This window comes from Ovis aries, chromosome 3 (genome assembly GCF_016772045.2).
Source record: "Ovis aries strain OAR_USU_Benz2616 breed Rambouillet chromosome 3, ARS-UI_Ramb_v3.0, whole genome shotgun sequence".
Classification (NCBI taxonomy): Eukaryota; Metazoa; Chordata; class Mammalia; order Artiodactyla; family Bovidae; genus Ovis; species Ovis aries.
In genome coordinates this window covers 35,464,586-35,478,886 of record NC_056056.1, presented here as the reverse complement: position 1 = coordinate 35,478,886, position 14,301 = coordinate 35,464,586, and the positions used below count along the sequence as shown (strand labels likewise).

Sequence of the window (14,301 nt, the reverse complement as noted above, 5' to 3'; positions counted from 1 at the left end):
TGAGAAGAGGCCCTGTGTTCTACTGGCCTCCAGAGGATACCAGGGGCAGGGGTGTTCTTGGAGGGCCCAGGCCACACTGGTTGCCAAGCTCAGGGCATGATGGCTTCAGGGCTTCGGCGGCCTGCTGTCTTTGGTCTGATGGCCTCCTAGCAGATAGAATAGCCCCCAGCAGAGCTGGATGGATTCTCACCTGGTTCTCTTTCATGTTCCTCACCAGGTCTTTTGCCTGAATCCACAAGTCTCTGCACAGAGGGAAGGGAGCCAAGAGAAAAGTCAGTTAAATACAACTTTGTCAGGGGCTGAAAGCTTGCTGCTTGCCCCAGCCTACGCACAAGGCTCTGAGCAGGAGGCTGCATTGCACCCCTCCTGAGTCCTGGAAGGCAGACACTGACTTGATTTTTTTTATTAGGCCCACCAACAGACTAAAGTCAGCACAGGAGACACATCTCGGCTTTGACTTAACACAGATCTTTCTTTTAAAGCCTCTTTGACTCTTCCAGCACCACCACCCTCCTCCTGCCCCCCCACCCCCACCCCGGCACCATCAAAGCCTCCCATCCAGATGCCAAGGACGACAGGGCGCCCAGCCCTGCAGACAGCCAGAAAAAGAGCTTACTCAGCAGCAACACGGCCTACCGCTCCCGTCCCGAGGGCGCATATGGGCTTCAGAACAGATGGGTTGAAGTGTCTAATGGCATCTGAAAGGACTAAAGAGAGCGCTAGTTTGAGGCTGTGGTCCTGGCAGCCCGCGGTCACCTGTAAAGACTGACCCATCTGGGGTGAGGTGCCAGGGTCCCCGCCCCTGTCCCAAAGCATGACCTGCCTTAGGCTGTGAGGGCCACCATGGAGCAAGCCCTGGGAAGTGAACAGAGTTGAGAAAAGGAGCATCCACCAGGTGCTGGCCAGCCAAGTGCTAAGCCCCGAGGTGTGTCTGTGTGTGAAGGGAAACTGAGGCTGGGGGAGGCTACGCCAGCTGCCTGAGGGGGCTGGGATCTGAGCCTGAGCACTCAGATCCCGCAGCTCTTCACTGTCCTGCGCTGTGTACTCGTTAGGGAAAGTGTGCTGGGATGCGGGCCTCCGCAGGCTGCCTCCCTGCCCTCCCTCCTCCTGAGAGTGACAGCGGAGCGGGAAGGCTCCGGGGAGCACACAGAAGACGCGTCCCAGAGCTGACAGCCGGAGGACCGCTAAAAATAGTGCTGTCAGGACCAGTTAGGCTGTGTCTGCCCCAGAGAGAGGAGAGGGCAGAGGGGGAGAGTGTCAAGGCAGCGAAGCGGTGCTCCCCTCCCTGGCCCCTCTTTCCACTGTCCCCATCCACAAGTGCCTGGGGCTTTGTGGAGCAGAATCCAAAAGATAGCTCAAGAGGGGCTGCTTTTGAAGGAAGCTGACACTGTGCAGGTAGCAGAGAGAGAAGGGGCAGGAGAGCGGGAGTCGTCCACTGGGCTTCGTCTGCATGGGCAGCCCCCTCAGTCACCTGGGGCCACAACATCTTCATCCTCAACCCAGACTCATGAGGCTCCTTTACGGCGCCCTGACCAGCCCATGGACGGAGCCCATCCCCTATGCGTGGTGGGAACCCAGAGCTGAAAGTGACAGGGTCAGAGTGGGTGTGTGGGCGTGTCTGCGTGAGAGTGCGCGCATGTGAGTGGGTGGGGGGTGGGGCACTTTCTCTTCCTCAAATCAGGAGGGTCTGTGAGGATGAATGACAAAACAGCTTGGTGTTGAAAGTTGTTCAGTCCTGTCTGACTCTCTGGGACCCCATAGACTATACAGGCCATGGAATACTCCAGGCCGGAATTCTGGAGTGGGTAGCCATTCCCTTCTCCAGGGGATCTTCCCGACCCAGGGATCGAACCCAGGTCTCCTGTATTGTAGGTGGACTCTTTACCAGCTGAGCCACCACGGAAGACCAAATTAAGGGTGTTTGTAAAACACTGCTTCTTTGTGATCAAACGTGGCCTTGGGTCTTTTCACATCAATCTGCCCATTATTTTATTCTAGGGCTGCTGGCAGCTGCTCTGTCCTAGTTACCCCTCTCTGGAGTCAGAACAAAGGACGCGGGCCATGGGGCTGGGCCACCTGGGTTCCCAGGGACTCTGCCACATACTGACCGTGTAACTTTGAGAAGGTCTGTTTACCTCTCTGAGACTCAGTTTTCCCATTTGCACAATGGCACAATGGCTGTGGTGGGTGAGGGGACACAGCTAGACTGGAAGGGCTCCAAGGTTCTGGGGTCAAAGGACAGATGGGCTGAACTCGGGCCTCGATGCCCCTGTAGCACTTTCTCCTGGAAGACCAGTTGCTCCTCTGTGGGCTTGGCTACCCAATATCACCCCCTCCCTGGCCCATCCCTCTTAGCTTGACCGGCTTCCCTGTCAGCTCCAGGTGAGTCCCGTCCCTAGGGGCACACAGGTGCACCCTGCCCCCACCGCCCTGCCTTCTGCTGCTCCTCTGCTCAGTGGGGCTCCCGGCCATGCTGCACTTAATGGGGGGCTAGCAGGACTTGTTACCAGGTGGGTCAGGAACCCCCAAAATGGAGACAGACTGAGAAATCAGGTAAAGCCATAGCTGTGCTTACGGTTTCAGGATCTAAACTATACCCCATCTTCCTAGACTCCCCCAAATACACCACTTCATCTCTTTTTTCCTACCAGTTAAAGGTAAACAGGGCCAAACCTAGCCTGAGCTGAGATAGTCACCAAGTCACAGGGGCCTGCTCCTTCTGAACACTTGACTCTGCAAGAGGACCCCCCACCACTTTGGCCACCAATGTCCCCTCACCTGTCAATCAGATCCTGGAGGGCTGGGCACCAGGCCTCTGCCTCCCCTGATGGATGGCAAGGGCAGATGGCAGGACCAGTGTCTTATTTATCCCTCACTTTGCAGGGAGCCTCATAATTCCCAGGTCCTTGGTGACATTCATGGGCTAAACTGACAGGGCACCAATTACCTCACTTGTTATTATGCTCTGCTTGAGTGCCAGCTCAGGAGAGCATTTGCATTGCCACCCGAGTCTTTTCACTCTAATTATGGGGTGAAAAGTGGTATTCTTGCTCCTGGCTTGTGAACACCAGCCATAGGTGACTCTATCCACCAGGCTAATTCAGCTGGCATTAAGGCACTCAGGGGTTTCAGGATGACTTAATTGAGTTGCAAGGAACCTCTGATATTAAGTGAAAAAAAAATGCTACATATAACATATTCCTAAGCACATTTATATATAAAAGGCCAAAATCTTAATACTGATTATCTGACTCCTTGCAACTCCATGGACTGTAGATGCCAGGCTCCTCTGTCCATGGAATTCTCCAGGCAAGAATATTGGAGTAGATTGCCATTTCCTCCTCCAGGGGATCTTCCTGACCCAGGGGTCAAACCCAGATCTCCTGCATTGCAGGCAGATTCTTTACCATCTGAGCCACCAGGGAAGCCCAATCATTATCTCTAGATGGAGGGATTATGGTTAGTTTTCATTCTTCACTTTGCTGAAGCCAATTGATATACCTATTTTGTAAGTAAGGGAGTTACTACAAAATGAAATGAGCTGGTAATTGGAGCTGGGTCTTCTCCTGGGTGTGGTGGTGGGGGCAGTGAATGGTGGACAGTTTCCCAGATGAAGTGCTGTAGGTCCCGCCTTGGGGTCCTGGAGGAGAAGAAGCCTCGGGATTTTGGTCCAGGCACTCCTGACCCCTCTCCTACATCCCTTAACCTTAACCCCATGTCTCTTGGAGTCTTCCCACTCAGGGACCCTCGGACACATCTCTCACGCCTTCCTTTCAAAGGACGTGACTCTTCACACCCTGGCTCCCTCTCTGTCCTCTCAGAATGTCCTTTCCTCAGGCTCTGCCGCAATGTGGCCAGTAGGGCGCATCCTCTTTTTTCACCAAAGGGCTGCTGTGTTGGGAGGGACAGGGACAATCTGGATTCCAGCCATGAAAACACCAAACTCACCAGTCACCACTCCCATGCACGCTTGCAGCTCCTGCTTTTCAGTCCTGCAAGTAAAAGCAAGCATACAATGCCAGCCTGAGTTTGTCGCCTACCAATGCTTGCCCTCAACTGCTGTGGCCTCTTTCACAACAGGCTTCGGCTCAGCATTGCTCTGATTCTGGATTTATCCTTCCTGGAGACAGAGGCACACCTCAGAGGGCAATGGAGCTCCCAACATGGGGTGAGCAGCTCTGGACCCTCCTCCCCACCCCTCTAGTCTGGTCCTAAGTTGGAAGGGGACACAGACCGCCACATAAAACGAACCTGACCCTGGTCCAACTCTGCTTGCATCCCCCGGAGCAGAGCACAGAGGCTGGAGGAAGAGCAAGAACCCCTTACTCAGCCCTTCCCGCTGTTCCTCCCTTATTCACCCAAGGGAGCCAGGGAGATTCCCGCACAGAACGCTGGATGAAGAGGCAGGAGTTTGTGTTCTGGTCTCCACTCTTCTGCCTGCCCCTAAGGGAGCCTGGAGCAGGCATCTCCTCCCTGGCCCTCAGGTCTCCCCGCCAATGAAGCAGGGAGACAACAAGAGCTTATCAACCTGGAGGCTCGGCTCAGCTCTGTTGCTCTGGGGTTCCCGAACAATTACCATTCTTGTTTCTCCAGGTCATCCGTCCCTGAGTCTGGAGGCTGGAAAAGATATGGCGTGTGAGCAGCCCAGCCAGGGAAGGTGGCAGAGCCTGGTCCTGGGGAGACCCCAGCTGCCTGCAGTACACTCCCTCCCACCAACAAAAGGGAATCCCTGGATCCAGAAAATGGCCAGACCTGCCTGCGTTCATTTTTCAGGGAGGGAAGAAAGGATGTTAGATTTTCTCCAAAGCTTGCTGGTCCAAACTCAGGAAATAACAGGTGTAAACGGTTTCTTCAGATTAGGAAACTGGGTGGGAGAGCTTAGACTTGAATGTGTCTCTGTGGAATGTTAACATCCTTCATAGAAACACAATAGGTTGTTTCACTGTGACTTTCCATTCTCTAAAGTAATTAGAGAGTCTAATACACAGTCTAGAATGTGCGTGGCCTGTCTCCCTTGCCTAGAATGAAAACTCCAGGAGGGCAGGAATTTGCTTCTGTTTTGTTCTTGATTATGTTTCTCAGACCTAGAACAGCATCTGATGCATCACAAGTACTCAGTAAATACTCACTCGATACTATTTTTTGAATGAACAATGTAAGCGTTTGATTGTCCTCTTGGTAAAAGCTGAACCACACAGGACTCAGTTGGAGAGTTTCCCTGGTCATGGGGTTGAGGTGAGACCATGAGAATCTTGTCTTTTGTGAGGTCCCAGGAATGCTTGGGGGGCTTCCCAGATGGTGTTAGTGGTAAAGAACCTGCCTGCCAATGCAGGAGGCATAAGAGATGCAGGCTCGATCCATGGGTTGGGAAGATCCCCTGGAGGAGGAAATGGCAACCCATTCCAGTATTCTTGCCTGGAATATCCCATGGACAGAGGATCCTGGCAGGTACAGTCCATGAGGTCACACAGAGTTGAACATGACTGAGCAACTAAGCACAGAGATGCTTGGAATTGTGCCCAGAACACTGAAAGTGCTCAGCACATATTAGCTGTCGTCAATAGTAGTATTTTCACAGGTTCTGACACCAATTCTCTCTCTCAAAACTCCTAGAAGACAGTGTCTCCAGGTGTGGTGATGACGGGTGATAAGGTACCATCACTACCTTACACCCAGTCTGCTGCTGCTTCCCTTTAAAGGGCCTGCTTGTCCTTCAGGACCCAGCTTCAAAGACAGCCCGTCAGTCTGTAAAAATGGGCCATACCTCTGGCTCCCTCTGGGGAGGACAGGCTGACTCTCCTCTGACTGGGATGGAGTCCTCTATTCTTTTCAACAAGAGGGAGCTTGAAAAAGTTTTCTGAGGGAAGGTAACACATTAAACAGAAAACCACATGCAAATACAAGTCAGGTGAAATCCTGAGGGAGGCCTGGCTCTGGGGCTGAGGCAAAGGGCTCAGCCTGTGCCTGACCAAAGTGGACCTGACTGACAGTAGAGGTTTTCCTCAGAAAAGCCAAATGGGGGTGGGGAGGGGAAGGAAGGGAGAGAACGAGAGGAACAAGGTAGAGAGAGCATGGGAGAGCTTAGGGAGAGGTCACAGAGGGGAAGGCTGGAACAAGCCCGGCAAACTCCTCCGCTACCATTTTGCCAACTGCTGGCCATTTCCCCCCTACACTTGAAAGGTTGTTGTTGAATCATGCAAAGACGCCAGGATTCTTGGCCCCCAGAGGAGAAGAATTCAATCTGGGGCCAGAGACGAGGCTTGATTGCTCAGAACTTTTGTGTAATAAAGTTTTATTAAAGTACAAATGAGATAGAGAAAGCTTCTGACATAGGCATCAGAAGGGGGCAGAAAGAGTAGCCCCCTGCTAGTCTTCAGCTGGATGTTATATGGTCACTAGCAGTCTGTTAATGAAAGAAAGGAATGTCTTAAAACTCAGAATGGCACCAGGCCCCTCACCCATAAGATGCATTTTGGGATCATCTTGGCCCCAAATGGTTCATCCTGGGCCATAAAATGATTAACTTGAATCTTGAAGAAAGGCAGATCACCATACAAATAGTTTCATTTACATAGATTAGGGGAACAATATCTGAGTATAACATATTGGTTTGTCAAGTAGGTTCTGAGCCAAGAGGCAGAACCAACTTGAAAACAGAGTTTGGGGTAAATGCAGACTATATTAGCATAGCTTAAGATAAACATTTTCATAAGAAAAAGGCATTGGTTAACTTCAGGTGAAACCAGGTATCATTATGGCAACAGAGTATTTTAAGAGAAACCTTCTTTTAAATCTGTATAGAGAAGGAAAAAATATCGCTAGTTTGTTTCCTCCTGCCGCTTAAGAGATAAAAATGTCTGACACTTGCAGGCTATTTCCTTGGTTTGGAGACCCCTGGCCTTCCTGCCTGTTACCCTCTCACGCTTTTCACTGGCTGCATGTTCTGTGGCCCTAGAGACACATGACTGAGACACAAGCCTTGGCTTCAAGGAATTTGGTAGAGTGGATTATAACCTCCCTGGCACTGCAAATGTCTGTGACTCTTAGTTAAGAGGGATAAAAGGTCACAGATAGCACACTGCAGTGTAACCCTATTTAGGTCATACACACTTTCTCTCTCTCACACACACCCCCTATATATTGAAGTGTGTGTGTGTGTGTGTGTATGGCTGTTGAGACGAGAATAGGAGATATGACTGAGACCTTCCATTTTTCAATACTATCTACACGTTTTCATTTTTTCATTATAATGAATGTCTGTCACAAGTGTTAGTTTGAAAACAATTTTGATGACTCTGATCTTTAACATTCTGTGAGGAAAAGGAAGTCCAGATTAATTAAACAAACAAGTGCTAGCATCAGTCACAAGTGCGTGCTAGGCCTTGGAAGCGCCAGGAACTTGGAGCAAAAGCACCGGCTTTCCACCTTCCTTCCTTTTCATTTCGCTATCTTCCATTACCTTTCCCTATCCTGATGTCTTTCATAAACCAGGCTGAGTTCATGAGAGCTGACTCTCAGGGCAGACAGAGGCAGGCAGCCTCCTACGAACTGTGCTGTTGGGGCTTGTCCTGCAGGTGGAGGATAATGATCAGGGGCTGGGAGACCGTCATGGGCTGAAAGCATCTCCCAGCACCCTGGGCTCCCAGGAGGAGAGAGGGTGAGCTGAGTGACAGCAGGGGCTGCGAGGCTGAATAATTCATGAGCCAAAGAGCTCTCTCAGAGCCAGGACCTAACAGCGGAAACCGCCGATTGGTTTAACTCTAGAAACCTGGCTTGGAGTGGAGAGTTCCCTGCAGGGAATTTCCCTGCCTCAGGAAGGAGAATTCGCGAGTCCTCCAGCCAGTGTCACACACTCCCGGCTCTGCGGTGTCACCATCAGCACGCAGGGACACACAGGCTCGGCAGCTGCAACGTGCTCCTCGTGACAGAAAATCTCTCTTCTCATTATTCCCACCTCTCCTTTACATCCCGCCCCCTGGGACACCTCCGCCTTCACCCTCATCCATGTGCACGCGTGTACACACACACCGTACACGTGCAGGTTTAACCCCACCATCACAAGCAGCAAAGAGCAAGGGTGGGAGCCCTGGCTGCAGATTTCACTGGGCCTGGTCAGCTTTTCTAATGTGAAGTCTTCACCATGGCCGGCACTGTGTGCAGGGAAGTGGGGTGGGTTTGCAGCAAGGAGGCAGCCTGGGCCAGGGGTACAGAGGGCAGCGGTGACACAGAGGACAGGGGGAAGGAAACGAGGTGGGCAGAGATGGGAGGAAGACATGGAAGGGGAGAGGCGAGGAAGGGGAGAGGTGAGGGGGTACTGGTTCAGGCGCGAGGGGTACAGGGCAGAGCTGAGAACACCTGATTAGTGGTCCATGCCGCTGAGACTGCTAGGACTTGTGGGGCAGCAGTGCTGAGCCCAGAGCAGTGGGGCTGCAGGAAGCCAGGACTGACCGGAAATCACACTGGCTCTGCTCTCCAAGCCTCCGCTCTTCCTGCTTATCCCTCTCTCCGCTCTCCATCCTTCCCTTATTGCTCCCTTTCTCAGTTCCTGACCACATAAAACAATACCACTTCAAAGTTATTAGCAAAGATGGGTGTATTTTTAAAAATTTGCCAAGCAGGTAAGGACATTTTTCTTCTTTATCTCATAAGTAGATAGTTTAAGAGATTGCTTTTAAAATTCTGTGTGATCTTTGACTAATTTATCAATAGGTTTGATTTACTCATAAGAAAGTTCAAAAGTTTCCTCATCCTAATGTAAACAGAGTCAGTCACTCAATTTAAAACAACATCAACTCAGAACCCTAGATTTTAGGATTTTTCCAGTTCAGAGAATGTTCTCTCTCCCCAAGTGAAACAATCTTCCTGGTTACTAGGAGCTCATTCAAAGAATCCTCAGTCCCAAACCCCGCCTCCCACCTCCATCTCCTTGCTATACTCACATTGCCAATGGCTGCCACAAATTTAATATCAGAAGGTCTCAGAGAGTGAACTGCAAAGACAAGAACCCATGTAAGAAGATCAGATCTACATTTCACACAATGTGGGCCCAGGATGCCAAATGGGAGAAGCAGACCCAAGGTCCTCACCCCAAGGATGCCCCAAGGATGCCCCAAGGTTGGCCATGGGAGGGGGAATCTGAAGACCAAGAAGTCACTGGAAGCCCTAAACCTGCTCCAAAGAGGCTCAGTCCTCAGTTGGAGGCCACACTGCTGACTGGTCTCAGGATCTCCAAGGAGGTGTCCCATGGAAGGTTACTCACGGACCTCCTTTCCTTCTCACCTGGCACTCTTTCTGCCTCTCACTTCCCTCTATTTCTTGACTCTGCATTTCTTGGCCACCATTAATAAGACCCAGGGACGGGGGAGCCTGGTGGGCTGCCGTCTGTGGGGTTGCACAGAGTCGGACGCGACTGAAGTGACTTAGCAGCAGCAGCATTAATAAGACAGCAACACAGTAAAACGAAAATCATTTGGGTTCAAAAGGGATCATGTCGGCTTGGAGGCTTGCCAGAGAACAGGGCTGTGAACAGCCTGTGAACACTCATAAATATCAGACACAAGCTGCTGGAAGCCTCCACGACCTACCTGGGTCACCAGCATCCTTAAAATTAAGTTTCCTTAGAAACCACTGATATATTCCTTGGTCATGTTATGGGGGCATTAAGGGTAAGCCTCCTAAAGAAGCCACTTCCTAAGAAGTACGTCGATTTCTTTTTCTAACCACACTTCTTAGATGGCAGAATAGTAAGAGTAGCGTGCTTAACTGGAAATCCTGGTAAGCCCGTACAATGCAAACAAAGCCATTAAACACAGTCCATAATGCAGCCGTGTAAGACGATAAAGCTGGAGAAGAGGACCAGCTCAATAGCAACATTCACAGCATCCAGGTATTAGATGAACCTAACCCATTATAGGAAAAAATATGTCTAGAGCAGCCACTGTGGCTACGTTACGGGATTGGGAAGGCTCGTGCATAGCCAAGATCCACCCAATCCACAGCTCCTGTGACATGGTCCACCCACCTGGAGGTGAGCTCCCAGGGGTCGCCTTCACCCAGGTAAAGCCACCATGGGGCCATGTTGGCTTTACCTCTTGAGTGGTGTGGTGGGCTGTGTCCCTCCATAGAAATGACTGAGGATATCAAAAGAGGAGGGACTGAGAACAGGGAAGAGGGAAGATGTGAACAGCCAAAGGTGCACGTGGAGTGGGGCTCAAGCCTCTGCCAGCCACACCAGAGAGAAGACGCTGGCCTTCCTGGCTCATGGCTCAGGGTCACGTACCTGAGTTAGAAGGCACACTGGATCCTGGAGAAGGCACATTCTCTGAGTTACAAAAGAATGAAAAACTCTTCAGGTTCTGCCCCTGAAACCAAATGTCGGAAATATCAACTGCCTTGTAAGGGAACATTACAGGTCCTGAAAGCTTGATGCAGAGATGACCACGTACTTATTCTATGAGGCTCAAAATCCAGAAGCAACAATTGTCCATAGTCATGCTCTTTCAACCCTTTACCCAGTTCACTTAGTAAAAGGAGACATATGCCTGTTGAGAACGATTTTAGAGGTGGCAAGTAGGATGCCTCAGAACAGTGGGGTGGAGAGGGAGGGAGGCAGGATAAAGAATAAAAACCAACTCTTGTGATAATGAGAAAGTTCTGGAGATAGAAAGTGGTGACAGGTACACACCAATGTGAATATATTCAATGTCACTGAACTGTACACTCAGAAATGATCAATTTTATATTATGCATATTTTATCACAATAAAAAGGAAATCATGAAGATACCCAGTATATCTAGACTAAAAAATTTTTTAATCTCTTCTATGGTGTTATATTTTTTGTATTATCTACTTTTCCTTCTTTAAGTTTGATTGCTTATACAAAAGTGGGTATATGGGGCATTATGTTATTTAGAGCTGGGAATTGGATAAAGTGGAAATTGGGAGATTCTTGTGTCCCCACTGGAACAGAATGTGTCCTAAGCCCAGAGAGGCTGCTGAAAGCAAGTGACGGGGCTCGGGGGAGGGCTGGTCCTCAAGGCCACTTGGCTGGCTCAGATGCCCGTATACATCCAAAGCAGCCTCCGCTTCTCTGAATCAGGTGGAGGACTTTGGGAAGGAGATCACATGTATTCTCCCCAGAACCGAGAGTAAAAGGGGAAAGATTCCAATGAGGGAAAATGTGCAGTAAATTGGTTGCACATCTGTCACCAGGAGACACAAGTTAATTTCTCATGAATTACTGATTTCAGTAAGAGATAAAGCATTTACTCTCAACTCTTATCTTGTAGATATTCTGGGAAAACCTCACCCAAATGACTTCGGATAACTCACAGCATCTGCTTAAAGGTTCACAGAGATAACCAGCCTCTTTATAAGTTTTTCTGGGCACTTCTGGGAACTACCTGCTCAGTCTGAAGAGATTTTGAGCCCCAAATTCCAGGAGCTACAGGTATGCTGCCTTCACTCTGCCAGGTAACCTGCCTGTCCCTGGGGAAGCAGCTCACCCAGTCTATACCCCCAAGGCCTCAGGGAAGGGCCTGTCAACTTGTATCAAGACTTGGACTCACCCTTCAGCAGGGAAGTCACTACCTCTCCCATGAAGACAAAGCCCTTACCTCTGGCCACAGCTGCTCTTCCAATGTGTTCTCTCCAGGGGAAGTATGGGCCTGGGTCGTTCCTAAAAGAAAGAAAGAACTGTCCTGGTTATTTATCTGGAGTTAACTCCCTGCCCTAGATGCACAGCTTTTGTGCATTTCCTCTCCACCCTACCTATTTGCCCTGCTCATTACTGTCCCTTGTGTTAGGAAAGTCCAGGTTCCATTCCTCCAACTATCACCTCCGCTGTTGGGACCCTGTACATCCATTAACGCAATCTCTTAGGGCAGAATCCCCAGGTTGTGAAGCAAAAGTGTCATCTGGGAGGGGTTAGCAATAACCCAATATCTTGCACAGACAACATTACCGCAGATTGCTTTGTGGGTTCCTTAGTGAAGGGCAGAACTCTAGGGGAGAGTGATGTTGGACAAATAACTGCTGTTGTTTGGGGATCCAGGATGAATCAGGGAAAGCGGAGGACATTCTGGAACAGTCTGAAGGGTGATGTGAGCTTAAGAGCTAATAGTGGCATTCCCAATAGCCATGACTGTACATAATAGCTGGACAAGGGCTGTCTTCAGACATCTTACTGAACATGAAATGAGGAGGAAGAAAAGACAGGTGGAGAGACTGCTAAGACACTGTTCTCGTCCCAGCTTACTTCGTGCCAGTCTTTTAAAACGTAGTTTTTAGAAAATTTTATGTACAATGAGAGACTCACTTTATCAGCCAATGAGTTTCCCCATCAAACCTTTAGCTTTCTAAATACACAAATAAGGGTGTAGCACAGTAAAGTGAAAGGGAAAGTGAAGTCGTTCAGTCATGTTCGACTTTGAGACCCCGTGGACAGTAGCCTACCAGGCTCTGCGGTCCATGGGATTTTCCAGGCAAGAATACTGGAGTGGACCGCCATTTCCTTCTCCAGGGTATCTTCCCAACCCAGGGATCGAACCCGGGTCTCCTGCATTGCAGACAGACGCTTTACCGTCTGAAGCGCTAGCAGAGTAACAGCACTCTATCTAGAGGAAGGAAAACAATCACCCATGGTGTCCAGTACCCCTATAGCCAAGAGCGGTTTCATGTGCTCACACTCATGTCCACCATCAGGCTCCTGATCAGTCTCACTTTTCATTCAGTTGTAATCAGTGTGGATGCAATATTATATCCTACAAGCTCCTTTAATGCTGTATCTTGAGCTTTCTTTTTCACACTGATATATAATCTTGATGCTAACTTCAACAGCGTCAAGAAACGTTTATGATACTGATATGTAATCAGAGGTCTGGCTCCCTTGCTCCCTCTGGCTTCTCTCCACCCAGTTCTCTGTCCAGGGTGCACATTCCCTGAATGGGTATGCCATGCGAGAACCCCCAGACAGCATCAGACAAGGCCAAAGGGAGGCCCGACTTGGGGAGAGGGGACTTGATCTCTTTTCCACTCCCAGCCTTCTTCTGCAGTTTTGCTTCCTGAACCTGAAAAGAATTTATCTGGAGTTTCATGAGGGTCAAGAGTGTATTTCCATTTCCATGATCCAGCGGATGTTGGCAATTTGATCTCTGGTTCCTCTGCCTCTTCTAAAACCAGCTTCACAATTCACATATTGCTGAAGCCTAGCTTGGAGAATTTTGAGCATTACTTTACTAGAGTGTGAGATGAGTGCAATTGTGTGGTAGTTTGAGCATTCTTTGGCATTGCCTTTCTTTGGGATTGGAATGAAAACGGACATTTTCCAGTCCTGTGGCCACTGCTGAGTTTTCCAAATTTGCTGGCATATTGAGTGCAGCACTTTCACAGCATCATCTTTCAGGATTTGAAATAGCTCAACTGGAATTTCATCACCTCCACTAGCTTTGTTCATAGTGATGCTTTCTAAGGCCCACTTGACTTCACATTCCAGGATGTCTGGCTCTAGGTGAGTGATCACACCATCGTGATTATCTGGGTCATGAAGATCTTTTTTGTACAGTTCTTCTGTGTATTCTTGCCACCTCTTCTTACTATCTTCTGCTTCTGTTAGGTCCATACCATTTCTGTCCTTTATCAAGCACATCTTTGCATGAAATGTTCCCTTGGTATCTCTAATCTTCTTGAAGAGATCTCTAGTCTTTCCCATTCTGTTGTTTTCCTCTATTTCTTTGCATTGATCGCTGAGGAAGGCTTTCTTATCTCTCCTCGCTATTCTTTGGAACTCTGCATTCAGATGCTTATGTCTTTCCTTTTCTCCTTTGCTTTTCGCTTCTCTTCACAGCTATTTGTAAAGCCTCCCCAGACAGCCATTTTGCTTTTTTGCATTTCTTTTCCATGCGGATGGTCTTGATCCCTGTCTCCTGTACAATGTCACGAACCTCCATCCATAGTTCATCAGGCACTCTATCAGATCTAGTCCCTTAAATCTATTTCTCACTTCCACTGTATAATCATAAGGGATTTGATTTAGGTCATACTTGAATGTCTAGTCATTTTCCTTACTTCAGCAACACATAAAAAAGATCACACACCACAGCCAAATGGGATTCATCCCAAGTTCACTAGGATGGTTGAATATAGGCCAATCAATCAATGTGATATACCACATAAAAGACAAAAACCTCATGATCATCTCAACAGATGCAGAAGAAGCATTGACAAAACTCAATATCCATTCATGATAAAAACTCTTAACACAAGTGGGTATAAAGGAAACATATCTCAACATAATAAAAGCT

General features: G+C 49.1%; 1 protein-coding gene across 3 annotated transcripts in view; it reads right to left on the bottom strand.

The window, feature by feature from the left end:
- The window catches only part of PLB1 (phospholipase B1), a 132,932-nt gene that overhangs the window by 93,270 nt on the left and 25,361 nt on the right, over positions 1-14,301 (bottom strand). For all 3 annotated transcript variants that reach the window (XR_009599785.1, XM_042245932.2, XM_042245933.2), the window contains 7 exons: positions 11,617-11,678; positions 10,280-10,361; positions 8,940-8,989; positions 4,577-4,617; positions 3,949-3,992; positions 617-707; positions 191-242 (listed from right to left, as the gene is read on the bottom strand). Coding sequence is in view for 2 of the 3 variants with exons in the window: in XM_042245932.2 (XP_042101866.1) it covers positions 191-242; positions 617-707; positions 3,949-3,992; positions 4,577-4,617; positions 8,940-8,989; positions 10,280-10,361; positions 11,617-11,678 (422 nt within the window). In the remaining variant the exon portion in view is untranslated. The remainder of the gene's footprint in view (positions 1-190; positions 243-616; positions 708-3,948; positions 3,993-4,576; positions 4,618-8,939; positions 8,990-10,279; positions 10,362-11,616; positions 11,679-14,301) is intronic.